A 27,826-nucleotide genomic window follows, 5' to 3' on the forward strand; every position below is an offset into this window, starting at 1 on the left:
GACATGGGTTTGGGTAGACTCCAGGAGTTGGTGATGGACAGCGAGGTCTGGCATGCTGAGGTTCACAGGGTCGCAGAGTTGGACACAACTAAACGACTGAACTGAATTAAATATATGATATTTCCACACCTAGTATGCTCACCTATGAACTCTTACAAAAGTTAGAGTTATCCAGAGAAGTGTGTTCAGAGCGACAGAGGGACTCAAAACAATACAGTATCAAAAATGTTTGAAAGAACTAGGAGCATTTATCTAAAGAACTGAATATATATGGGCAGAAGGAAGAGGGATTATCATTATTGTGTATGACCAACAGAGAAGAAAATTAAGACCTCTGTATTGACCTCACAGTAGGCATGTTTGGGCTCAGATAGAGTAAGAGTTAAGGTTATTTCATTAGTATTTTAATTTACCATTTCTTAAAAGGTAAACAACTTCTTGCCAAGGGCTTGAACAGTGGAGAAGGGACTGAAATGGGATATATTAAAGATCATTTTCAAATTTGAGCCTGATTCTTCATGTTTAATAATAACTTAGAAATCATAGTGTGATTTTGTCTGTAAATTATAAACAAAGCCCTGTGTAAATAAAACAGGGATTTCTGGCAGTGGCAATAATCTATATGTACCACTTGAGTCAGAGCTTGAATTACTGGTAGGATTTTGACCGTAATAGTGGGCACCTCAAGTTAACAATTAAATGATGTTTTAAGTATATGGGGACTGGAATTACTCACACTGAAATTTAGGTATGAGAAGAAAAATAGAGAAGTTTCATTTTCTTATGTAATAATCTAAATCCTCAGCAGAAGGTCCTTTGGATAGAACGGTCTTATGCCCAGAAAGTCACCATTAATACTTCTCAAAACATTACCCCCTTTCCCATTATACAAATATTCTGTCCGACAATCTGTTCATGGTAATTTCCTTATCAAAGTCTTTTGACCATTTTCCATTCCCTTAAAATAAAATCCTTTTAGAGGCTTTCCTAACTAATCAGGCTACAGTGGGCCCTGTGTGTGCTTCCACAAGCTCCCATACTTGCTCTTTCATAATACTCATCATTTTACTTTTTAAATGTATATCTTTCCTGTTAAGATTTGAACTCATAGCTTACAACATCTTATGTACTATGTACTTATGTATCCTTGGACATATGATTCCTAAATATAAGAGTCATGTGTGTATATGTGTGTGTGCCTGCTCAGTCGTGCCCAGCTCTTTGTGATCCCATGGACTGCAGGCTGCCAGGCTTCTCTGTCCATGGGATTTTCCAGGAAAGAATAATGGAGTGGGTTGCCATTTCCTACTCCAGAGGATCTTCCTGACCCAGAGATAGAATTGCCTGTCTTGCTTCTCCTGCCTTGGCAGGTGGATTGTTTACCACTAGCACCACCTGAGAATACTTGTAATTATATGTATGAATTATATTCGGAGAAGGCAATGGCACCCCACTCCAGTACTCTTGCCTGGAAAATCCCGTGGATGGAGGAGACTGGTGGGCTGCAGTCCTTGGGGTCGCTGAAGGTCAGACACAACTGAATGACTTCACTTTCACTTTTCACTTTCATGCACTGGAGAAGGAAATGGCAACCCATTCCAGTGTTCTTGCCTGGAGAATCCCAGGGATGGGGGTGCCTGGTGGGCTGCTGTCTATGAGGTCGCCCAGAGTCGGACACAACTGAAGTGACTTTGCAGCAGCATGAGTTATATTTCTCATCTGTAAACCAATAAATTCGTAATCTAGCTTACACAGTTCCTTTTAAGATTTGTGAACTTAACGCTACTATGAAATTTGACACTACCCTGTGGTTGGGCTGACAATATCAATTTCTAGTCCTCCAGAGCCAGACCTTGGAACACAGGAAATTCACCAATAAGCACCATCTTGTCATATTTCTTGACAAGTAGTAATTTATTCTCTCCTTGAGGACCCCCCTACCTTGACGCAAAAGCTCTCAAACTACATGAAGGAGATCCATCTTCATTAATATCTAGGTTCATAATGAGGACATTTCACTTTATGATACCCAATTATCTTCCACAAATTTTTAACAACTTGCAGTTGTGCCAAATTTTCTCACCAGCTTATTTTACCTTAAGCTGGTTCATCTGTTTTATGAGGCTTCAATTAACTAGATTTAGTCATGTCATGGCTAAATGGATGTGACTAGAACGGATAACATACAGGAATCTTTGTGTAAACTGTTACTAACATTTAGGTTTGAAATTGGAAAGAACATGAAGAGACTTTAATTTCTTTTAAGAATACATACTCAAAAGAGGAGTGGGCACTATTTTTGATACCGAGATAGTAGTAAAACCAAAAACTATTCCAAAGAAGCAAATGGCAACAGAGATCAATCAGCAGTGACCTACACCTATTTTCTTTTAAAATTATTTGCACCTTCACTGAGTTATTGCTAAATCTTAAGTGACGTTAAAAACATAAGCAGACAAGTTTAGCGTGGCTTAAGTAAGGCCATTTTCCACGAGGAAAAGGCTTCTTCCATATCCTTGAGGGCAGGTACTGTCTTTTCACCCTTCACTGGCGCCCAGAACAAAGCCTGGCACAGAGTTAGCACTTACTAGTTATTCGGTGGGTGAATAAATGGATGAATGAATGACGCTATTCTGCAAAGCCTGAGCAATCAGGGGCTGGTGTCCCCGAAGCACGCTTGCTGCCTTTCCAGCAGGCTGGCAAGCATCTCTTCATTCCCTTACTTTTCTGGCAGGTCTCAATTCCCCTGTTTGTCCCTCCTTTAGGATGACCAAAATCCTGTCCCTAAACCGCGCCATTCCTCAGTTGATATGCTCATTTCTCGGACAGACGTAGCTGTTTCTGAGGAATGGCAGGCGGAACATGTAGGTTTGGGGAGGCGAATAGCCGGGGGCCTTGATGCGGCGAAGGTAGTTCCAACGCCCGATATAAAAGGGTCTGGACCCTCATTTCTCCAATCGTTGATAAACAAAACTGCTCACTCTCACCTCCTCGTGCAGACGCCGCAGTGCTAACCTGGTTCCGACTGACACCGTGAGGAAGGAAAAGAACGCCGAACCGCCCTCACTAGGAGAGAAGGGAGAAAGCCAGCGCTCCCCGACCCCCCTTGACGCCTGCCGTTCCCGTGCGCTCCACCGACCGACGACTCACGCGCGGGGTTGCGGGCGCCAAGACGCGAGGGCAGCCGGGGGCGCGTGCGTGCGGGAGGACCGGGCGTGTGGTGGGGGCGGGGAAGGGACAGAGGCGAGCGCGGCGCGCCAGCAGGTGGGAGCGTCCTCTCGCGCGCGTGCGCGCCCCGTGCCTTCTCCCTCACGTTCCACGCGCGCCGCGTCTCCTCCCCGCCGGGCGCGCGCCGCCTCCTGCCCTCGCGCCGGGTCTGTCTCGGTCTCTCAGAGCCGCACGCTCCGCGGAGCTCCAGCCACTGCCGTCGCCTCGGCAGCGGCTCTCCAGCCCGGCGGCTCAGCATCGGCCCCTCAGCGCCGCGTCCCAGGCCACCTCCCTCTCATCCGCCACTCCCCTTTCCTTTCCCGCCCTTCTCTCCCACACGGTCCTCGGAGAGAGCCTGGATACGAAGCAGGCGGACGTGAGAAGGGGGTTGGAAAAATGGAGGTGCCGCGCCTGGATCATGCCCTCAACAGCCCCACCAGCCCCTGTGAGGAGGTGATCAAAAACCTCAGCCTGGAGGCCATTCAGCTGTGCGACCGAGATGGTAAGAGCGGCCGGGACGGTGAGGATTGGCCGGGGTGGGGGTAAAGCCCGCTGCCAGACGCCGCGGCCACTGGGGCTCCCGCCGACCCTGCTCGCCCGGGCGGTAGGGTCTTTTGTTGTCCCCCTTGTGCAGTTGAACGCTGGTGGGGGCTCCCCTTCGCGCACCCACTCTCCCCTCAGACCCAGAAACAAAAGGACCCTGGGGCTCGCGGGTTGGCTGGGGAAGTCGCCGTGGTCCCCGGCTGCGGAGCCCCTCACCGTCCTCGTCCGCCTGGCTCCCGCCGAGGGGTTGCCCCGCGAGGGCGCCGTTCCCGCCGGCGTCTCCTGCTCCAGACCAGGTGTTTCCGATCTTTGCCGCAGTCCCGCTTTCCTGGGTCTCCCGGCGAAAGCCCTCGGGATGTTTCCAGCGTTGCCCCCTGCCCCCAGCACACACTCGTTAGCGGTCTCTACGCGGAAACTTACTAGTTCCTTTTTGAACCTCACATCTTCAGACTTCCTACATTTTGAAGTCATTTAATCCTTTCAAAATGGAATTTGAAGTGACAGTTTTTTTTTTCCAGTGAAGGGGCAGAAGAGTGAGTTTCAGCACCAAGGACAGCCACAAGGTTCGTGGTTTGAAACTGTGATTCAGAAACTGTCAAAAATGTGTAATGGAAGTGGCCTCGTATATCTGCCGTGATTCAGAGTATGTGGCGAGTACTCACCGTTGTGTCTTGATATTATATCGCTTATTCTATTGTTAAAGTTGACAGTCTCCTTAAAAAGGAAATTGATTAAACAGGTCTGAGCGTTAGAGGTAGACTAGTACAATGTGCAGTGTGGGTAGTTACAGCGCTTCTGTGTTATTAGTTGGAGTAGTTGGAGAGTCAGTGCTATTTCAGTAATGTGAAATAAAACTCCATTTGTAAAGAAGTCATCTGATTAGGACTGACTGATGTAATAATTGTAAAAAAATTATACAAGTGACAAAGGAAAAATAATTTATGTGTTGTCAAGATGACCCTGAACAGTTTTGACTGTAAATGAAATTAGTGTTTAACTGTGTATAGAGATGATTTAAAAATGGTTTTTAGTGACGGTTATGTAGATATACTAATAAACTTACAATAAGGTCATAAAATTGATCAGTATATAATCCAAGTAGAGAGCAGAGGTCTTGTTTCCAGTCATTTAAATGGTAATAACTTGATTAGGCGTTGCTGTATAGTACAGTTTAGGTCAACTGAACGCGAAATTTCCGTTTATTAATAAATTTAGGACAATCGCTCTTGGATTAATTGCTCTTTGAAGCCAAAGGCACTTTAAATAATTTTGAAAAAGGTGTAGTATAGATAATAAATATTCTTGCAAAAGGTGCTTTTATTTTCTTCATCCCTAGACTGTTTTGGTCACCATAGTAATAAGTGCACATATTTTTGACATTAACAATTCATTGTTTTGGTATTCCATATAGGAAGTTGCACTATTGGACTGTACAGATTACTTTTAACATACCACATAGAAAGTCCTATGGGTTTGTTTATACTTTTGTGAAATGATTTTGTAATGTTACCATTGTAAATATTTTTATTTTCCTATGCTGCTTTTTACAGAAAGCAATAATAAAGGTAGATTTTATTTTCATCTGCTTCAATGATTTATCAAAAGCTCGTCACTGTAGTTATTGGAAATAGGCAATTCATGGTTGCTCCTCAAAAGTCAGTAGTTAGTTCTTAAAATTGCACTTACCAGATGTTTCAAAGATACTAAGAAAAATAAAGTTTTTTTTTAATGATCTTTACAGAGTTAATAATGTACAAAAATTAATGTCCTGCATTTACCATGTCTCTTCTCCTAGAGTATAAGTTATTTTATTTTGGTAATGTTTTTTAGTTTCTATGATTCATATTACTAATCCTGCAAAAATGAATGAATTATGTAACATTTAATTGGGGATGTACTGGCACTAGGCAGTTTGAAAATTACTACTTATTTGCAGACTTCTAATAGATTCAACACATTAAATAGAGTTTCATTTTATAAAATAGCTTATGTCTTCAAATACAAAGGGCTCTCTTTATTAAAAGATGTGTAAAATGTGAAGATAGTTCATGTAAAGATTTTGTTAAATGCCTAACTTTACATTTTGTGAAACTCTATATGTCAATTCCAAAAATGTTAAGTTGACATCATAGGAATAATTTAAAGGAGATGATATAGTTACTTTCACAGAACAATTTTAAAATGTTACATTAAGTTTTTCAACCAGATCTAGTCATACTTTTATACTGAGAAATTTTCAGCCAGATGAATTTGCTTCCTTCATTTCCTTCCTTTCACCCCCTCTCCAATCTCATTGTTTTACTTCTGGAAATATATAACACAAAAATCTGTGGCAGATCTGTTTTGCATTTAAGTACATAATGAGTTATATTTTCATAGTTGTATGATTGTGGAAATAAATATGTCTTGTTTGCTCTGTACTTTTCCTACTTTAATATGAATCTGATGATGGGAAAAATTAGTGCAATATTAATTCCTTAGAAGTGGAATGAAGTAGAGTAAGAGAAGATACCATGTGATTGTTTAATAAACATTTCCTTTTACCTACTCCACTTACAGATGTTTTTATAATGTTTTGCATTTTACGTCAACTGAGAGCTATAGCTGCTGGCAAACATAACTATGTCTTATTGTCTTATGCTTCCTTGGCGCTCCTCTTTTATGTTTTTTTTTCCCTTGTCATTTGCCTTTTTTCTTATCTGTTTACATTATTAGTAACAATTTACAATGCTTCTTTTTCCCATCATCCCTCAAAATGCTTAATAGTTTCTGAAGAATTTGTAATAGAGTCCAAGTGGTCATATAATTGGATATTTTAATTAAGCAAGAGGGTTTTCATACACACATTATCTCATGTGTAGTTTTATCCTAGGTATGTGTGCTCTGGTTGCTAATACAAGGCCCTGCCTAGATTTCACTTATAGTTCAAAATGAGGATTCTGGACAGACTTCTATTAGAAAACCTCTGAAGATGTGCTGTTTTCTTACAACATATTTCTCTGTTATAAGAAAAAGACTGTTTCTGTTCTTCTTTTGTATGTTGAAGTGGCTTCAAGTGACGTATATGATACACTTCAATGGTGAGTTTTCAAAAAAAATCAAAATAATTTATCTGGAAGCATTAGTAATATGGAAACTTATTTTCAATTTGTTTCTTCTCATAGATACTTTAGACCCTCACTGACCTGTGGCATTTCAGAACAGCTCTGACCCCACACATAGAATTCTACACTGCTTCTCTTCATCTTTTTTTTTTTTTTTTCATCGTACATATGGAAGCTTTCTTTCCTTGCTGTGGAGGAAAGATTCATCTTTATGTTGCTTTATATGCATCCAAGCTCACTCCACATATTTTGAAAGATAAATTCCTTTCAATTTGGACTTTACCTTATTTACCTTATTTATAAATCAGCTGAGACTGTCTTCTTTATTGGCGTGTGAGTTAAACAAATTTTAAGTTTGAAAACAAAAGGTAATACAGGAGTGTTTAGTAACACAGTGCTGTATTAGATCATTCTTAATGGTATGTTTTAAAGCAGATGTCTAGGATGAATACTCTTAACTATTACCTTTCATAGTATAAGAATTTAAGGTAGGCATTACTGAGTCTCACTGACATGCGTGTAGCATGGTGGTAATACCATTTTACATTCAGACCTCTCATGAAATGTTGACTCTTGATACATATATGATCTTAGGAAAATTACTTAATCACTTCTTAGCCTCAAGCTTTCTCATGTAATATGGGTATAAAATGTCAGTCCTGTAGGGTTGCTGAGATAATTTAAGTATTATAAAACAGTTCTTGACACAAAATAGAGAATAGTAGTTATTTTAAATGGAATATTATTCTCCATATACCTCCTTGAGTTGAACTACTGCTTTATAATTCTTCATTATTTGGCCAATATTTGGTTTAGATGTTTTTTAAAAATTTCAGTTGTGTTTTATGTAGTAAATCTTATGTCACTTCAGTTTCATAAGTAGTCAATGGAAGCTAAATTCTGAATTTTAAATGAACAGTAAAATCACAGTTATAGTACTCTAATCTTTGCTTATGTTTTTCTATGACATCAGTTATATCCTTCTCAACCTTAATCCTAAAATCTATTTTCAGCTTCTGTTTGAAACCTGCTGTTTGCTGTTTTTCATGTACATTGTGACCTTGATACCTGCTTTGAGTAGGTATTTGCATCAGAGAACGTCTGTGTTCTTGATTCAACAAATGTTTTCTTTCTTTCTTTTATTTTTTTTAAAGTATAGATCTGTACTAGCACATGTGACCTCTGGGTTCAATTATTTGACCCAGATATTTACTATGGAGATGCTATGAATTTTTATTAGTGTGAAAACAAAACTAAACTAAAAGAAACAAGCAAACAGCTTGAAAACCATCAGATTATGTTAAACAAATTTATATTTTTGGTAGGGGTTCTAATTCATTCCCAGAGAAGACCAGGAAGTTACTAGAGTAAAAGTCTCATCAAAGCATATGTGACCAGGCTCCCTCCAGTGGTAGAATGACTGATATGTCATAAGTTGAAACATTCTTGCCTAGGTAATTAAGCCAATTAGAAATTCACTGTGTAGAATACTATCTAGAAAACTTTCAAGTCACCTTTAAAAAAAATCTTGCTGGTATTTCCTTCTCTTTAGGCCTAAGCTTTATTTTTTCATATAACTTTAGGTAATAGTTTCATGATGACGTTTATATTTTATCTTGGATTTCAGGATAATAATAATAATAGCAGGTACATCAGTTATAGCAGTAAGCATGATCCTTCTAGTTTTTTGTTTTTCTTCTCTGTCCTTAGTAAATGTATAATTTGTTTTCCTTATATATTTGCCTCTTTCTTTGGTTTATTTTCCATTTCTTTTAACTTTCTCTGTAATCATTTTATTGTTCATAAATTTAAATTCTGTCTTTACTACTATAAAGCATTTGGCTCATTTTAAGAGTTTAAAATATTTTGTTAATATTAGACAGTTAACTGTCCTATTAACACATACAAGAAGTAAAATTAGTATTTGGGGAGGACTTCTAGCAGAAATGTGATGAAAGAGTTGAAGAGTCTTGACAGGAAAAATAGACAGCCTCAGCTTGTTCTCAGTATGGGAGGAGAGTGAGTGGCAGTGGTATAAAAGAAATCTAAAAATAATTACCCAAAATTTGTGATTGATTGAATTTTCAAGCCAAATGAAAAGTGACCAGTGGTAACTGTAGGATTTTAGATTTAGGAAATCTGAAGAATCATTAACAAGAATAAAATTAAAAAAATAAAAAGGAAAGGGTATTTTGACATCTGATGACAGTATTTTACATCTTAAATTTTAGGCCTCAGTGGACATCTAAATGCATCCCAAATACTTTTCCAGGGCTGCTTCCCTCTGAGAAATCATTCTCAGAATAGTTTTTATGTACTGTTTTCTCATTATTGTTTCAGTGTGGACGCTCACAAGAAAATCCATTTACATTCTTCTTAGACACTCCTTTTCCTTCATTCTCACTATTCCTGCTCTTTAAGGCTATTTATCATCCAATGATAATATTTTGAGAATCGTTAGTAAACTACTTGATACAGAGGATTATGAAATAGATTTTTTTGAGTCATCTGCACAAAGATAGTTTTGGAGTCTTAGGAGACTTTTCGCAGGGATGTAGTACAAAGTGAAAAGAACATGTACATTAAGGTATTTGAAGTCTAATGTGAGAGACTTCTTTGGAAGCATATATTAAGCCTTTACCAATTCCACCTATGTTCTGGGAAAAGGGTTCTAGAATGAAGAAGAGAATTGGTCACAGAGCTATGTATTCCACTGGGGAGACTAGAACTTGGCTGAACAAGGAAGATTAGAATTTGACTTAGGTTTTAGAGTGACCTCCGAAGAGCTTTGTGTCTCTCCCCTTGAAGGTAAGGAATGATCAAATGCTAGGGAAGGCCAAGTTGAACCTCAAAGATGAAATGTGCAATTCAAGCTTGTTAATGCCGACAAGTACTCTACGTTTTGAAGTCCCTCATTAGATGTGAGTTGAACAAAAAGCATCACACTCCAAATTGTGGTTAGTTTGTTTATGATGTTTTGACTACTTGGACCAAGTTTGTGGTTCATTGTAAAGGGTTGTGGGATTTTTGCATACGTCCTGTTACTTGAAGTGTTTGTGGAAACTACTGTAAATAGATCTTTTTGTTTTCTATAGCCTATGCGAGTGTTGTTATCTAATAATAGTAAGAAAAGCTTATAATTTCCCTCAATGTATGCCAGTAAAGACAAGGCACAAAATATTTTTCAATATGCTTACCATGATTTTTCTGGAAAAATACTGCCTTACCTTCTCTAAGCCTGAATGTTGGTAAATCTCCTAGTCTTTAACAGTTTTAAAGCTGATGATAAATGCAAAGAAAAATGACAGACTATTTTTGAGCATCAAGTATGTGATATGTTCCTCGTGATTGCATTTTCGAGTTATATCTGTGATGTAGAACAGGGATCAGCAAGTTACAATCCTTGGGCCAAATCTGAAAACCTGCTGCCAGTTTTTTAAATAAAATTTTATTGGAATAAAGCCATGCTTATTTGTTTATATATTGTCTGTGGCGGCCTTCTTGCTAAAACATCAGAGTTGTGTAGCTGTGGCAACAGACCACATACTCCACAAACCTTAAAATACTTATTATCTAGTCCTTTACACAAAAGGCTTGCCAACTCTTAATGTAGAGGGCTAAGAAAATAAATTAATATCTCTTGATTGGAATAAAAATATTGAAAGAGTTTCTGGAAAAAAAAAACCATAATATTTTGCTGTTATAGATTACCAGGGCTTTAGATTATGCTGGTCAGGCAGAGTTCTGTGGAAAGCTTAAAAACCTTACCAGGCAATAATAGGAAACAAGCCCTAGTTTTAATTTGAAATCTAGGCATCATATAAATAACTTTAGAAAGAAATACTAGTTCTGCATCACAATCTCATTAATAAATGTTTTAAAGAATCAAACATGATGATATGAACTTTGAGAAATACATTTATATTGATACATATTACAAACATTTATGTGTGCATCATATTCTTCCTTCTAAACCAAATTCTTATTGAAAATGACTCAAGGTCTTACTCGTCTTTCTGTTTCCATAATCTCACATACTACTTCTCAGTCTGTCTGTATTTTTTTTCAGTGTTTAACCTAAGACTGTCTGATACATTATAAAAATAGAATAAAAATGAATTATTAGAAAAATGAAATTTAAAAGATCCAAAAAGATTCAACAGACATAAAATTTACTGTCAAATTCATATACAAGTTTCCAAATGCTTAATCCTAATTTTTATATTTATCTCATCACAAATTGATAAATAGTTTGCAAACCACACTTTGAGCACAATAGCTAGAGGACGGTGACATTCTATCCTATTGAAAGCTTAATTTTTAGGTACTGAACTTAACCAGTTAATATTCTCACTTTGTTTCCTTTTGTTTTTTTACTTGCCTTGTATTGTTACTGTTTATACATGTATTACAAGTTTAGGATCTCTGTTAAGAATTGGAAAAAGGATCCAAGAATGTGTAATTTGGCTCCTGCATTTAAAGAATTTACTGGCAGTTAGGGAGATGATACATTTAAATAGATAAATACGTGATAAGTATATAATAGTACAGAAGAAAAAGTGGTTAATTCTGTCTTGAGTCTCTCAGATGACTTCACAGAAGGAAGCAACATATTTTGTGGGTATTAAAATTTAAAAATTTGAAGAAGCAGAATAAGGGCATTTCTGGCAAGATAAGTGCATATATAAAGGCATAAAACCATATATGTCCTAGGAATACATAGCACTTAGTATTGCTAAAAAAGAGATATTCCTTATGAGAAAATAAACTAAAAGCTAGTTAGGGAGAGCTGTTAATAGATTATGCCATGATCTATAGTTTGTATTTATCTAGTTTGAAATCATACTAGTAGACTCCAAACTTTGTAATTTGTAGAGAACCTTTTAAAGCAAAACCACCACATTTTAGAGAATTCTTAATAAGTAAAAGTAGCATTTTATTAGTATACACTTATCCTGAAATTAAAAACATACCTAGTATTTCAAATAAAGTCAATTGATCAATGGATATAGTTAGAAATTAAAATTAGCAGTTTACTTGAAAGTTGTTACTTTATATCAGCCTGAATATCCACTTTATTTCTGAATTTTATTTTTATTGCATTGTGTCTAGGAAATTCTGGTTCATACAGATAAGTAGTGGCAAATGATAATGTTCTTAATTCATTTTCTCTTCTCAGAATACTCTTTAAATAAATTGATTCAGACTTTAGAGAAATAGTAAGTTTTTTTTTTTTTTCCCCTCAACTCAAAGTGTAAGTCCTTTTGGAGGGAGGTAATAGAATTGACTCATCTGTCAGTTCATTTTGTCATTGTTCAGTGTGAAAATAATGTATCTTGTAATATTCTGAAATATTCATTGATAACATTTTTTAAATGCTCACATTTTTTTGCTGATCTCTTAAAAATTTCAGAAGAGCTTAATTACTTGAATGAGGACTCAACTGTAAGGATCAGTTTCATTATTGATACTTTATATGTATCTATAAGCTTGGTAACATTTGTGACTTTTGTCAGATTGAGGTTTTTCAACTTGTTACAATGCTATATAATCATATTAGTGTGCCTATTATTTATATTTGAAAGATATTTGTATAAAAACTTTTTAATGACTAAAGTATTTCTTGTTTCTTTTGAAGTATTTATATTTTGCTTCAGGACATCTATTTAAGTTTGGTATGAAGAAAACGAATTTTGAAATTTTCTATCTGTAACAATACAGTTAACCCAGGAAAAAAAAGAAAAACCCATCAATTTAAATGATAATCTATGTGTGATTAGGCAAAACTGTTTTGAAATAAGTTAGTATCCAATCCTTACTAGTGAACAGTTAGTACTTAATGAACGCTGGCAAAAGCTTTTATAGGAGCTACCACTAATGAGATTTTAAAATTTTTATCTACTTCCTTTAATAGAGTTGTCTCAACAATTCTTACAGTTTAGTTGATGATGTGTTAAAAACTGATTTAAACATTAAAATTTTCTTGTTGTTTGTATGTTGGTTTAGCATCCTTGAATTGACCTATTTGAGAAACTTCTACAAAAATAAATGCAGAGATCTGCCACATTCAAATTCTAATGCAGTTAAATTGGAAAGATTTTACATAATTTCAACATTTGAATTAATCAAGCATATGTGATGAATAATTTTGTATTTTCTGCATTTTTAGACATGTACCACTATTTATTTGAGTTTTTTATAACAGTTTACTAATTTAACATATTTGTCATACTGTTACATAGGATTTAATAAGACTTTTGTCCAATCATGTATGCTGTTGTTCATAGGTAATATGGTGACTTTATTCTGAGCACATTTTAATTCCTAGATTTATAATAATTTCATATACACTTTTTTTTTCCTTCAAAATTGTGGAACTTGTTAAAGACTGTATCATTACAGGTTTCCCCTTGGTATGCAAAAGCAGAGCTTTCTTCTGAAAGCTTTTGTAAGCCAAAACGGTATAAAATGAAGAAGCAGTTAACTTGGGACACATATTGCTAATGTATGCACAAAATAAACCCAGATAAAGCATAGATGCTCACAGACACAGTTCAGAGCTCTGGGACTTGATGCTGTTATGTGGAGTGTAGTTCTCAGGAAAGGAACTTGGAGGTGCAGCTCTTCCTGCTTGGGGTGCACACTGCCTCAGTAGTGGCTCCCTGCCAAACAAACACTGAAGGCTGTTTTTGATTTTTTGCCTCCTCTTGTAGAGGGAAAATTCTCTTTGGATTTTTTGTGGCTGGAAAAACAGGTACTAGTGTAGATATTTTGTAAAAGTGAAGTGACATAAAGCGAAGTCTTGGGAAAGTGGAGGATAGCTTTATTTGCAAACCTTTTTAAAATTTGCCACTGCAATGTAAATTCTACTGACAGATGACTGTCATTGAACTTTGGTACAGTGTTTTAGCTTTGAGAGCTCCCAAATGTTAGCTGAAAGAGCAACTGTTACTAATTAATAGGAAGGCTTTGAGATGTCTTGAGTGAAATCGGTCTCAATATATCCATGTTAACACCTATGTAAGATTCCTGCTTTTAACGAGGGACCCACTTCTAGTTTTATAGGTAATTATTTTTTATAACCTATACTGGAAAAAGTAGAACTATAACCCAAACTTAGAGTAACTCTATCACATGTGTAAAGAAATACACAAAATTCATAAGCCCTTCTATTTAACTTGTTCTCATGAGCTGAAGGGACAAATAGATGCACCTGAGCCATGCCTGCAACTAATTGAACACTGCTTGCAAACCCATAATGTTTGCAAAATTTTACTTGAGGGTATACTTGTTGAATAGAAAACAAACATGAAATATGATCAGAGCCACAACCTTTTTATACATTATGCCATTTTGTGTACTGAAGTAGCAGGCCAAGTTTTATTTTGATGTTTACCCCAAATCTCATAATTCAGCACAATTTAATATATGCTTTTTTAACTCAGTTTTTAAAATAGTTCAAAATTATTCAGAAGAAACTTAAATGATAGTGTTTGCTGAACCTCTTAATCACCTTTACTAAAAAATATAAAACCATATATCAGAAACAATTTAAATCATTGGATCTCAGCATTTGTTACCAGGAGGACTTGGTGAAGCAGGCTGCTCCCTCCACCCCTGAGTTTCTGATTTAATAGTTCTGGGGTGGAGCCCAAGAATTTGCATTTCTAACAAGTTTCCAGGTGATGCTGATGTTGTTGAGTCAGATACCACACTTGGAGAACCACTGCTGTAGGCAGCATAACCAAAGAAGTCCTTAGGTAAGGAAAAGTTATTTACATGTTTGGTTTTAATACATACAACCATTTGAGGAATGAACTGGAGTACTGAGCTCAGGAATCTCACCACTTATGGGGCAATTATAGATAAAAGTATTATTTAGAAAAGGAAGATGAAAATTTAGAGTGGAATTGAACATTTTTGAAGTAAAGTCTGTTGATTTTGTGATTGAACTGAAAGTGTGAGATATGAAAAGGAATTGTTGTTGATGGCTAAATTTACTAGATTGGGTACATTTTGATGCCAGTAAATAAAGTAGTAATTGTTGGAGTGAGTGTGCAGAAGTCTTGGTATCAGAATATTAGCAAGCTATTAAAGTCTTCCGAACAACTTAGGTTTCAGATATTTATGGAATACCTCTGTGGAAATATCCAGGAAGCTCTTAGAAATATCTCTGCCTTATTGGAGTGTGTCTGAGGATAAAGATGGAATTTGATAGTCATTTTCAAGCTGTTTTTCTACTGCTTCTCTTTCTCCTTTCCTGTGTACTGTGCTCGGTCTCTCAGTCGTGTCTGACTCTTTGTGACCCTATGGACTGTAGCCTTCCAGGCCCCTCTGTCCATGGAGTTTTCCAGACAAAATGCTAGAGTGAGTTGCCATTTCCCACTCCAGGAGATCTTCCCAACCCAGGGATCGAGGTCATGTCTCCTGCATTGGCAGACAAATTCTTTACCACTGTGCTACTTGGGAAGCCCCTATCAAATGTTTTTTACTTCATCTTCTAGTCAGTCCTTTAGAATCATACTGAGTTGTTGAACTGCTTATTAGAGCAAGTAAATTCTAATGTTGGCATAATTTTTTGTGGTGTCTAAAATGAGCATTGAATTTTATATATTTTATATATATAAATTTTATATAATTTGGGGAGTTGTTATTTGGGGCAGTTAACATAAAAGAAAACAATTGACCTAAGCTCTATACTTGATAGATTTCTTTCCCTTATATCACCTGGAAAGAGAGTTAAGTATATGATTTTCTGTGCTTACTTTTGAGTTAAATTCACCCATTCCAGTCCATTTTAGTTCACTGATTCGTAAAATGTTAATGTTCACTCTTGCCATCTCCTGTTTGACCACTTCCTATTTGCCTTGATTCATGGACCTAACATTCCAGGTTCCTATGCAATACTGCTCTTTACAGCACCAGACTTTACTTTCATCACCAGTCACATCCACAGCCATGTGTTTTTGCTTTGGCTTCATCTCCTCATTCTTTCTGGAGTTATTTCTCCACTGATCTCCAGTAGCATATTGGGCACATACCAACCTGGGGAGTTCATCTTTCAGTGTCCAATCTTTTTGCCTTTTCATACTGTTCATGGGGTTCTCAAAGCAAGAATACTGAAGTGGCTTGCCATTCCCTTCTCCAGTGGACCACATTTTGTCAGAACTCTCTGCCATGACCTGTCCATCTTGGGTGGCCCTACACAGCATGGCTCATAGTTTCATCAGATTGGTTAGATTTCTGTGATTGTGGTTTTCAGTCTGTCTGCCTTCTGATGGAGAAGGATAAGAAGCTTATGGAAGTTTCCTGATGGGAGAGACTGACTGAGGGGGAAACCTTGTTCTGATGGGCAGGGCCATGCTCAGTAAATCTTTAATCCAGTTTTCTGTTGATGGGCCATGCTCAGTAAATCTTTAATCCAGTTTTCTGTTGTTGTTTCTGTTCTGTTCCTTGTTATTTGACCTGAGGCCAAACTATGGTGGAGGTAATGAAGATAATCTACTTTGAAAGGTCCCATGCACACATTGCTACACTCAGTGCTCCCAGCCCTGCAGCAGGCCACCACTGACCCATGCCTCTGCCAGAGACCCCTGGACACTCATGGGCAAATGTGGGTCAGTTTCCTGTGGGGTCACTGCTCCTTTCTCCTGGGTCCTGGTGGGCACAAGGTTCTGTTTGCACCCTCCAAGAGTCTGTTTCCCCAGTCCTGTGTAAGTTCTGGCAGCTCTATGTTGGAGTTAATGGCGACCTCCTCCAAGAGGGCTTATGCCATACCCAGGTCTACTGCACCCAGAGCCCCTGCCCCTGCATCAGTCCACTGCTGACCCGTACCTCCTCAGAAGACTCTCAAACACAGTTCTGTCTCAGTCTCTATGGCGTCTGGGTCCTGGTGCACACAAGGTATGTTTGAGCCCTCTGAAGGTCTCTGGCGGGTATGGAGTTTGATTGTTAACGTGATTTTGCCCCTCCTATCGTCTTGCTGGGGCTTCCCCTTGGCCCTTGGAGGTGGGGTACCTCCTCAAAGTTGCTCCAGCACCACGCAGCTACCGCTCCAGTGCCTCATGTCTTGCTGGGGCTTCTGTGCCCTTGGACGTGGAGTGTCACCTCACAGTCACAATCAAGGCAAATTGGAATTGGTCAAACAGGAGTTAGCAAGAGTGAACATCAACATTTTAGCAATCAGAGAACTAAAATAGACTGGAATGGGTGAATTTAACTCAGATGGCCATTATATCTACTACTGTGGGCAAGAATCCCTTAGAAGAAATAGAATATCCATCATAGTCAACAAAAGAGTCCAAAATGCAGTACTTGGATGCAATCACAAAAATGACAGAATGATCTCTGTTTGTTTCCAAGGCAAACCATTCAGTAGTGCAGTAATCCAAGTCTATGCCCAGACAAATAATGCTAAAGAAGCTGAAGTTGAACAGTTCTATGAAGACCTACAAGATCTTTTAGAACTAACACCCAAAAAAGATGTCCTTTTCATTATAGGGGACTGGAATGCAAAAGTAGGAAGTCAAGAAACACCTGGAGTAACAGGCAAATTTGGCCTTGGAGTACAGAATGAAGCAGGGCAAAGGCTAATAGAGTTTTGCCAAGAGAACACACTGGTCATAGCAAACACCCTCTTCCACAACACAAGAGAAGACTATACATGTGGACATCACCAGATGATCAATTCAAAAACCAGATTTATTATATTCTTTGCAACCAAAGATGGAGAAGCTCTATACAGTCAGCAAAAACAAGACCAGGACCTGACTGTGGCTCAGGTCATGAACTCCTTATTGCCAAATTCAGACTTAAATTGAAAAAAGTAGGAAAACGACTAGACCATTCAGGTATGACCTAAATCAAATCCCTTATGATTATGCGGAAGTGAGAAATAGATTCAAGGAATTAGATCTGATAGACAAAGTGCCTGAAGAACTATAGACAGATTTGTGACATTGTACAGGAGGCATTATTCAAGACCATCCTCAAGAAAAAGAAATACATAAAGGCAAAATGGTTGTCTGAGGAGGCCTTACAAATAGCTATGCAAAGAAGAGAAGTGAAAGGCAAAGGAGAAAAGGAAAGATACACCCTTTTGAATGCAGACTTCTAAAGAATAACAAGGCGAGATAAGAAAGCCTTCCTCAGTGATCAGTGCAAAGAGATAGAGGAAAACAATAGAATGGGAAAGACTAGAGATCTCTTTAAGAAAATTAGAGATACCAAGGGAACATTTCATGCAAAGATGGGCACAGTAAAAGACAGAAATGGCATGGACCTAACAGAAGCAGAAGATATTAAGAAGAGGTGGCAAGAATACACAGAAGAACTATACAAAACAGAGCTTAATAACCCAGATAACCATGATGGTGTGATCACTCACCTAGAGCCAGAGATCCTGGAATACAAAGTTAAGTGGACATTAGGAAGCTTCACTATGAACAAAGCTAGTGGAGGTGATGGAATTCCAGTTGAGCTAGTTCAAATCCTAAAAGATGATGCTGTGAAAGTGCTTAACTCAATATGCTAGCAAATTTGGAAAACTCAGCAGTGGCTGACTGCGAAAGGACTGCAAAATATTAGTTTTCCTTCCAGTCCCAAAGAAAAGCAATGCCAAAGAATGCTCAAACTACCACACAATTGCACTTATCTCACATGCTAGCAAAGTGATTCTCAAAATTCTCCAAGCTAGGCTTCAACAGTATGTGAACTGTGAACTTCCAAATGTTCAACCTGGATTTAGAAAAGGCACAGGAACCAGAGAAATTGCCAACATCTGTTGGATCATTGAAAAAGCAAGAGAGTTCCAGAAACAGAGCTACTTCTGCTTTATTAACTATGCCAAAGCCTTTCACTGTGTGGATCACAACAGACTGGAAAATTCTGAAAGAGATGGGAGTACTAGACCACCTGACCTGCCTCTTGAGAAAACTGTATGCAGGTCAAGAAGCAGTGGTTAGAACTGGACATGGAACAACAGAATGATTCTGAATCAGGAAAGGAGTACGTCAAGTATGTCAAGGCTGTATATTGACACCCTACTTATTTAACTTATATGCAGAGTACATCATGAGAAATGCTGGGCTGGATGAATCACAAGCTAAAATCTAGATTACCGGGAGAAATATCAATAACCTCAGATAAGCAGATGACATCATACTTATGGCAGAAAGCGAAGAGCCCCTTGATGAAAGGGAAAGAGGAAAGTGAAAAAGTTGGCTTAAAACTCAACATTCACAAAACTAAGATCATGTCATCTAGTCCCATCACTCATGGCAAATAGATGGGGAAACAGTGGAAACAGTGACAGACTTTTTTTTTTTTTTTGGTCTCCAAAATCACTGCAGATGGTGACTACAGCCATGAAAGTAAAAGACGTTTGCTCCTTGGAAGAAAAGTTATGACCAACGTAGACAGTATATTAAGAAGCAGAGATAATACATTGCCAACAAAGGTCTGTATAGTCAAAGCTATGGTTTTTCCTGTAGTCATGTATGGATGTGAGAGTTGGACTGTAAAGAAAGCTGAGTGCCAAAGAATTGATACTTTTGAACTGTAGTATTGGAGAAGACTCTTGAGAGTCCCTTGCACCACAAGGAAATCCAGCCAATCCATCCTAAAGGAAATCAGTCCTGAATATTCCCTGGAAGTTCTGGTGCTGAAGCTGCAACTCCAATACTCTGGCCACCTGATGTGAAGAACTGACTCAGTGGAAGAGACCCTGATGCTGGGAAAGATTGAGGGCAGGAGGAGAAGGGGACAACAGAGGATGAGATGGTTGGATGGCATCACCGACTCAATGGACATGAGTTTGAGTAGGCTCTGGGAGTTGGTGATGGACAGGGAGGCCTGGCATGCTGCAGTCCCTGGGGTCTGACCCAGCTGAGTTGGACACAACTGAGTGAACTGAACTGTGCTTACTGTGGAAATACAGTGGACTGATTTTTCCTTCATGGTAACAGTCTACAATGTATAAAATAAACTGTTGGAACTCAGCAGGCAAATAATGACACTTGAACCTACGAAAGCTAAAATCTTTATACTGAAGCTATTCCTAAAACTTTCATACTGAACATATATTTCCAACATTTTTTAGACTTCTATTAAATTTAATATTTACTTTGTATGTATTGAATACTGCTCTGAATAAGACATAGTCTTTTTTATATTTGATTTGTGTTCTTTGCAGATAGCTGAAAAAACACTAATCAGCCACCACAGTGCTCTCTGTCATTTCTCTAGTGTTCTTAATAGTTTCCTTCTGAAAAATTTGACAGAAAGGCAAATGGCAGTGAAATGTAGCTAAATTATGTTAAACTGTGCTTTCTTAAATGATTTCTGAAATTTTTTGAGGCAAAGTGTTATAAATAATAGACTTTGAAAATACAGAGATTTAACATTTTTAGCTTCATTTATGTATATATACATATATATAAACCATATCAAGATAGTCTAATTGTTACTGGGCTGACAATTAAGTTTTAAAAACACTCTAGAGTGCTGCATTTGTATCATTTACTTATGAGTTTACAAAGCTCTTTTGCCAGCATTTCTATCAACATGTGTTAAATTTTTTTCTCTGAGCACACGGAACTTTTGTGAAATGTCAAAAACATTGTTTTTAAGTAAAAAATGACACCTAAGAACGATAAGTATGATGATGTGAGAAAGCAGAAAGGAGTTCTACCCAGAATAGCTTTTGCTAAATTGAAAAGTAGTTTTGCAAAATTTTTATAGACTAATATTATTATACCAACAGTATAAAGTATCATAATTTACCATGGGTCAGAATTTACTTTAGTTGCTTTTAAAATGACTCTAATTGTCCTGTATTATCACTAAGGGTCTGCAAATGGCTTACTTTTGTTTTTCTGTTATACTCTGCTACGTTTTATGGGGAAGTTAAGTGCTTTGTTTCTACATTGTAAAGACTTTCAAAACTGTTGTGTAAATGCTATGAGTGTTTTGTGTAGGAACCTCAGAGGTCATTTAAGATAATTAATGGGGCCATGGAATAAAGTAATAGAAGTTCTATTCTAATAGTAATATCTAATAGAAGAAATGTTTGATTAATCTTTTCTATATAGACTGATAGTTGGTATATAAAACTATCAACTGTACTGTTACGCATGATTGGTGTATGGAATTGAAAAATTAAAATATAATATTCAATTAGATACCTACCGATGCACTTTCTCCATTTTGATGCACTTTCTCCATGTGATATATTTTGCAAATGTGACAGCCCTTAAAACCAGGTATATAATTAAATCAAGTTTATAGATTATCATTTGAATTGCTATATCACAAAATGTTAGACCAAAATTATCAAAATATTAAGAACACATACTCATATTATTATTTTAGTAATAATTTTAAAATATGTGTTTTGTTATTTTAAATTTCTATTTTGTCCATAATCTGTAATATTTGTAGTACTGCTGCTGCTGCTGCTAAGTCGCTTCAGTCGTGTCTGACTCTGTGCAACCCCATAGACAGCAGCCCACCAGACTCCCCCGTCCCTGGGATTCTCCAGGCAAGAACACTGGAGTGGGTTGCCATTTCCTTCTCCAATGCATGAAAGTGAAAAGTGAAAGTGAAGTCACTCAGTCGTGTCCGACTCCTAGCGACCCCATGGACTGCAGCCTACCAGGCTCCTCCATCCATGGGATACAGTTGACCCCTAAACAACTCAGGCTTGAAATGCACAGGTCCACTTATACACAGATTTTTTCCAGTAAATACTACAGTTCTGTACCATCCTTAGTTGGTTGAATTCCCAGGTGTGAAACCTCAGATACAGAGGGATCTCAGCATCTGTGGATTTTGGTATCTGCAGTAGGTCCTGGAACGAATCCCCTTCGGGTACCAAGGGATGACTGTATATTAGTACAACAGCATGTGTATATAATTTATGAAGAAATAATAGCACTTATGAGTACACACTCAGCAGTTCTTATAGGGATACAAGATCAAAATCAATTCATAAGAATGAATTTTTATTATATTCTGTTTTTACGTATCTTGCTTTATACAACAAGGTTTATCTGTATAAATCCACCCAGTGTTCAAAGGTGGATATTATGATTACATCGCAGAATTAAATACTTTATCATTAAAAACATCCCGTAAATATATTTTATAGAGGTATAAAATTGACATAACATTATATTAGTTTCAGGTATGCAGTGTAATGATTTGGCATTTGTATATATTGCAAAATGATCACAAAATAAGTCCAGTTAACATCCATCACCATACTTGGTTGGTAAGAACTTTCTTGATGAGAATTTTCAAGATCTGGCTACTGTCAAATATGCAATAGAATATTGTTAACTTCAGGCCATTTGTTTGTTTCCTTTTTTTCTTTTTAGATTCCACATAAAAGTAAGATACAGCATTTGTTGTTCTCTGGCAGATCTACTTCACTAAGCATAATATCCTCACAATCCATCTATGCTGAGGCAGATGGCAAGATTTCATTCTTTATTGGTGAATATTATTTGTGTGTGTATACACACCATATTTTCTTTATCCACTCATCCACTGATGGGCATTTATGTTGTTTCCATGTCTTGGATATCATAAATAATGCTGTAGTGAACATGGTGATGCTTATATCTTTCTGGGGCTTTGCTGGTGGCTCAGATGGTAAAGAACCTGCCTACAATGCAGAAGACCTGGGTTTGATCCCTGGGTCAGGAGGATCCCCTGGAGAAGGAAATGGCAACCCACCCCAGTATTCTTGCCTGGAAAATTCCATGGACAGAGAGCCTGCCAGGCTAAGGACGGAATTAGTGGTTTTTCTTCCTTCAGATAAATTCTCAGAAATGAAATTACCAGATTATATGGTACTTCTATTTTAAATTTTGAGGAATAGTAATACTCTTTTCCATAGTGGCTACACCAGTTTACATTCCTAGTGCAGAAGGGCTCCCTTTTCTCCATATGCTCATCAACCCTTGTTATTTCTTATCTTTTTTATAGTCATTCTGACAAGTGTGAGGCAATAAATCTCACTGTGGTTTTGATTTGCATTTCTAATTTTTGGAGGTGCTGAACATTTTTTCATGTACATGTTTTTATTTGTATGTTTTCTTTGGAAAAATGCCTGTTTAGACACTCTGCCCCTTTTTTTGTATTGCTTATTGAATTTTGTGAGTTCTTTATATTTGATCAGATTGTTGTTCTTCAGTTGTTAAGTCATGTCTGACTCTGTTACCCTGTGGACTGCAGCATGCCAGGCTTCCCCGTCCTTCACTTCCCAGAGTTTGCTCAAACTTCTGTCCGTTGAGTTGGTGATGCCATCCAGCCATCTCTTTCTCTGTCACCCCCTTCTCCTCCTGCCCTCAATCTTTCCCCACAGCAGGGGCTTTTCCAGTGAGTTGGCTGTTCTCATCAGGTGGCCCAAGTATTGGAGCTTCAGCATCAGTCCTTCCAATGAGTATTCAGGGTTGATTTCCTTTAGGATTGAGTGGCTTGATCTTCATGCTGTCCAAGGGACTCTCAAGAGTCTTTGCTAGCACTGCAGTTAGAAGGCATCAATTCTTCAGTGCTGCTTCACTTTCACTTTTCACTTTCATGCATTGGAGAAGGAAATGGTAACCCACTCCAGTGTTCTTGCCTGGAGAACCCCAGGGACGGGGGAGCCTGGTGGGCTGCCGTCTATGGGGTCACACAGAGTCAGACACGACTGAAGCGACTTAGCAGCAGCAGCAGCCTTCTTGATGGTCCAACTCTCACATCCATACATGGCTACTGGATAACCCATAGCTTTGACTATACATACTTTTGCCAGCAAAGTGATATTTTGCTTTTTAAAATGTTGTCTAGATTTGTCACAACTTTTGTTCCAAGGAACAAATGTCTTTTAATTTAATGGCTGCAGTCACGTCCACAGTGATTTTGGAGCTCAAGAAAATGAAGTCTGTCACTGTTTCCATTTTTTTCCCCCATCTATTTGCCATGAAGTGATGGGACTGGATGTCATGATCTTGGTTTCTTGAATATTGAGTTTTAAGCCAGCTTTTTCCCTCTCCTCTTTCACCTTCATCAAGAAACTCTTCACTTTCTGCCATTAGGGTAGTGATATCTGCCTATCAGAGGTTGTTGATATTTCTCCCAGCAATCTTGGTTCCAGCATTTTATCAGATACCTTATCAGATATATGATTTGCAGGTTTTATTTGTGTGTTTTTTTTCATTTTGTTTATGGTTTTCTTTGCTGTGAAGTTTTTTGGGGGTTTGTTTTTTGGACTGTGCTGTGTGGCTTATAGGATCTTAGTTCTTTGACCAGAGATCAAATCTGGGCCCTTGGCAATTGAAAGCATGGAGTCCTAACCACTGTACCACCAAGGAATTACCAAAAGCTTTTTAGTTTGGTGTAGTTCTATTTATTTTTACCTCCTTTACCAAATCAAAAAATAATTGCCAAGACAGCTGTCAAAGAGCATACAGCTTATGTTTGCTTCTAAAGTGTTAGGGTTTCAGGTCTTAAACATTCAAGTCTTTAGTCCATTCTGAGTTAATTTTGTGTATGATGTAAGATAGCAATCCAGGCTATGCAGTTTGCCACCACCATTTATTGAGGAGACTATCCTTTTCTGATTGCATATTCTTGACCATTGCCCTAAAACAATTGGTAGTATATGCATGGATTTATTTTTGGGCTCTCTATTCTGTTACATTGATCTGTTTCTTTTTATGCTCAATATCCTACTGTTTTGAACTCTATAGTTTTATAATATAATTTGAAATCAGGGAGCATTATGCCTCCAGCTTTGTTGTTTTTTTCTCAAGATTGTTTTAATTACTCAAATTCTTTCGTGTTTCTGTGTAAGTATTAGGACCGTTTTTCTATTTCTTTGAAAAATGCCATTGGTATTTTCCTTGTTCCTGTTCAGTCACAAAGTTGTGTTCGACTCTTCTGTGACCCCATGAACTGCAGCACACCAGGCTTTCTTGTCCTTCACTATCTCCCAGAGCTTGCTCAAACTCATGTCCATTGAGTCAGTGATGTCATCCAACCATCTCATCCTCTGTTGCCCCTTTTCCTCTTGCCCTCAATCTTTCCCAGCATCAGGGTCTTTTCCAATGAGTCACCTCTTCACATCAGGTGGCCAAAGTATTGGATTGCATTGAATCTGCAGACTGCTTTGGGTAGTATGAACATTTTAATAAAATTATTTCAGTCTATGATTGTAGATTCTTTCCTTTATTTGTATTGTCTTACAGTTTTGTAAGACAATTGTCTGTTTTATTTTATTTTATTGAAGTATAGTTGATTTACAATGTTAGTTTCTGGTGTGCAGCAAAGTGTTTCAGGTTTTTATATATATTCTTTTTCCTATTCTTTAATATTATAGTTTATTATAGGATATTGACCATATAATTTCCTGTGCTATACAGTAGGACCTTGTTGTTTATCCATTATATAATATTCTCTATCTCCTAATCCCCAATGCCCAGCCATCCTTCTCACCCACCCTCCCTCTGGGCACTCACAGGTTTGTTCTCTATATGTGTGAGTCTGTTTCTGTTCATAGGTAAGTTTATTTGTGTCATATTTTAGATTCCACATATAAGTGATATCCTATGATATTTATCTTTCTCTTTCTGACTTACTTCACCTAGTATTATAATTTCTAGGTCCATCCATGTTGCTGCTAATGGCATTATTTCATTTTTTATGGCTGAGTAATATTCCACAGTGTATTACATACCCCATTTTTTGTATCCAGTCATCTTTCAGTGGACATTTAGGTTGTTTTCATGTCTTTGCTATTCTAAGTAGTGTTGTTATGAACATAGGGCTGCATGTGTCTTTTCAGATTAGAGTTTGTCCAGATATATGTCCAGGAGTGTGATTGCTGGATCATGCATGCATGCTCAGTCACTTCGGTTGTGTCTAATTCTGTGCGACCCTATGGACTATAGCCCACCAGGCTCCTCTGTCCATGGGATTCTCCAGATAAGAATACTGAATTGGGATTCCCTGCCCTCCTCCAGGGGATCTTCCTGATCCAGGGGATGAATCTGTGTCTCCTGTATTGCAGGTGTATTCTTTACCACTGAGCCACGGGGGAAGCCCTGCTGGATCATATGACAACTCTATTTTAAGTTTTTTAAGGAAGTTCTGTACTGTTCTTCATAGTGGTTGCACTACTGCATTCCCACCAACAGTTTGGGAGGGTTCCTTTTTCTCTACAACCTCTCTAGCATTTACTGTGTGTGGACTTTATCATGATGACCATTCTGACTGATGTGAGGTGATATCTCATTGTAGTTTTGATTGGCATTTTCTAATAATTAGCAGTGTTGAGCATCTTTTTATGTGGCCATCTGTATGTCTTGTTTGAAGAAATGTCTACTTATGCATCTGCCCATTTTTTGATTGGCTTGTTTGGGTTTTTTGTTTTTTTTTTTTTACTAAGTTGTATGAGGTGTTTGTATATTTTGAAAATTAAGCCCTTGTCAGTTGCTTCATTTGCAGATGTTTTCTCCCAGTGCATAGGTTGTATTTTCATTTTGTTTATGGTTTTCTTTACTGTGCAAAAGCTGATAAATTTGAATAAGTCCCATTTGTTTATTTTTGCTTCTATTTATTTTGCCTTGATAGACTGGTCTATGAAGACATTGGTATAATTTATGTCAGAGATTGTTTTGACTATGTTCTCTTCTAGGAGTTTTAGGGAGTCCTGTATTATAATTTAAGTCTTTAAGCCATTTTGAATCTATTTTTTGTGTGTGGTGTGAGAGTATGTTCTAACTTCATTGATTTACATGCGGCTCACCAGCTTTCCCAACACCACTTGCTAAACATATTATCTTTTCTTCAATGAATATTCTTGCCTCCTTGGTTGAAGATTAATTGACTGCAGTTGTATTGGTTTATTTCTTGGCTCTTTTCTGTTGCACTGATGGATACATCTGTTTTTGTGCCAATACCATGCTGTTTTCCTTACTGTAGCTTTGTACTATTGTCTAAAAATGTGGGTGGGTTATACCTCCAGCTTTGTTCTTTTCCCTCAAGATTCCTTTAGCAATTCTTGGATGTTATGGTTTCACTGGGGAATTCTACCAAACATACAAAGAAGAACTTATACTGAGTCTTCTCAAACTTTTCCAAACTATTGAAGACAAAGAAACACACTCCAAAATTCATTCTATGGAGCCATCATCACCCCAATACTAAAACCAGACAAAGATACCACCAAAAAGTTAGTTACAGACCAATATCTTTGAATATAGATGCAAAAATTCTCAACAAAATATTAGCAAACTGAGTACAACAACATTTGCTGAATAGAGTATTCTTGATGGAATTTTTTTTACTTCAGAGCTTGAAGTAAATCATGCTACTCTTTTCTGGTCTACAAAGTTTCTGCTGAAAAATCTGCTAATAGTCTGTGGGAGAGTTCCCTTGTGTGTAACAAGTTGTCTTTCTCTTACTGATTTTCAAAAGCTGTCCTCTTCTTTAACTTTTGATATTTTGATTTTATTGGTTTATTATAGATCTTATTTTATTTTTATTCATTATTTATTTGGGAACCTCTCTTTTGGAACTCTCTGGTCTTCTTGTATCTGGAATTCTGTTTCCTTTCCCAAATCAGGCAAATTTTTAGCCATTTTTCTTCAAAAAAGTTTTTTGCCTCTTTCTCTGTCTCTTCTTTTTGGACCTCTGTCATGCAAATGTTGGTTCACTTAATGTTACTCCATAATTCTTTTAAGTTCACTTCACTTTTTTTTTTTTTCCCTGCACTGTTTGGGTGAGTTCCACTGCCCTGTCCTTGAGTTGGTTGATCCTATCTTTGCTTTATCCAGTCTGCTTTTGAACCCCTCTAGTGTATTTTTCAGTTCAGCCATTGAATGCTTCACCTCTGTGACTTCTGTTTGATGCTTTCTTATATTTTCTCTCTTTGTTGAAGTTCTCACTACATTTATTCTTTCCCCAAGGTCAGTTAGCATTTT

At 37.5% G+C, this 27,826-nt stretch overlaps 1 protein-coding gene and 1 long non-coding RNA gene across 9 annotated transcripts in view; one reads left to right on the forward strand and one right to left on the reverse strand.

Moving 5' to 3' along the window:
• Positions 1–3,148, reverse strand: part of LOC101906006 (uncharacterized) — a 475,458-nt gene extending 472,310 nt beyond the window's left edge. For both annotated transcript variants that reach the window (XR_009493246.1, XR_003033095.2), the window contains exon 1: positions 2,988–3,148. This is a non-coding gene — a long non-coding RNA (uncharacterized lncRNA). The remainder of the gene's footprint in view (positions 1–2,987) is intronic.
• A 320-nt stretch (positions 3,149–3,468) lies between these two features.
• PHYHIPL (phytanoyl-CoA 2-hydroxylase interacting protein like) overlaps positions 3,469–27,826 on the forward strand; it is a 101,930-nt gene continuing 77,572 nt past the window's right edge. The window contains exons 1-2 of one of the 7 annotated variants that reach the window (XM_010820496.4): positions 3,565–3,709; positions 4,269–4,313. In XM_010820496.4, coding sequence (XP_010818798.1) covers positions 3,604–3,709; positions 4,269–4,313 — 151 coding nt within the window. In that variant the 5' untranslated portion in view covers positions 3,565–3,603. 7 annotated transcript variants of the gene reach the window in all.

The sequence above is a fragment of the Bos taurus genome, chromosome 28 (genome assembly GCF_002263795.3).
Source record: "Bos taurus isolate L1 Dominette 01449 registration number 42190680 breed Hereford chromosome 28, ARS-UCD2.0, whole genome shotgun sequence".
Taxonomy (NCBI): domain Eukaryota; kingdom Metazoa; phylum Chordata; class Mammalia; order Artiodactyla; family Bovidae; genus Bos; species Bos taurus.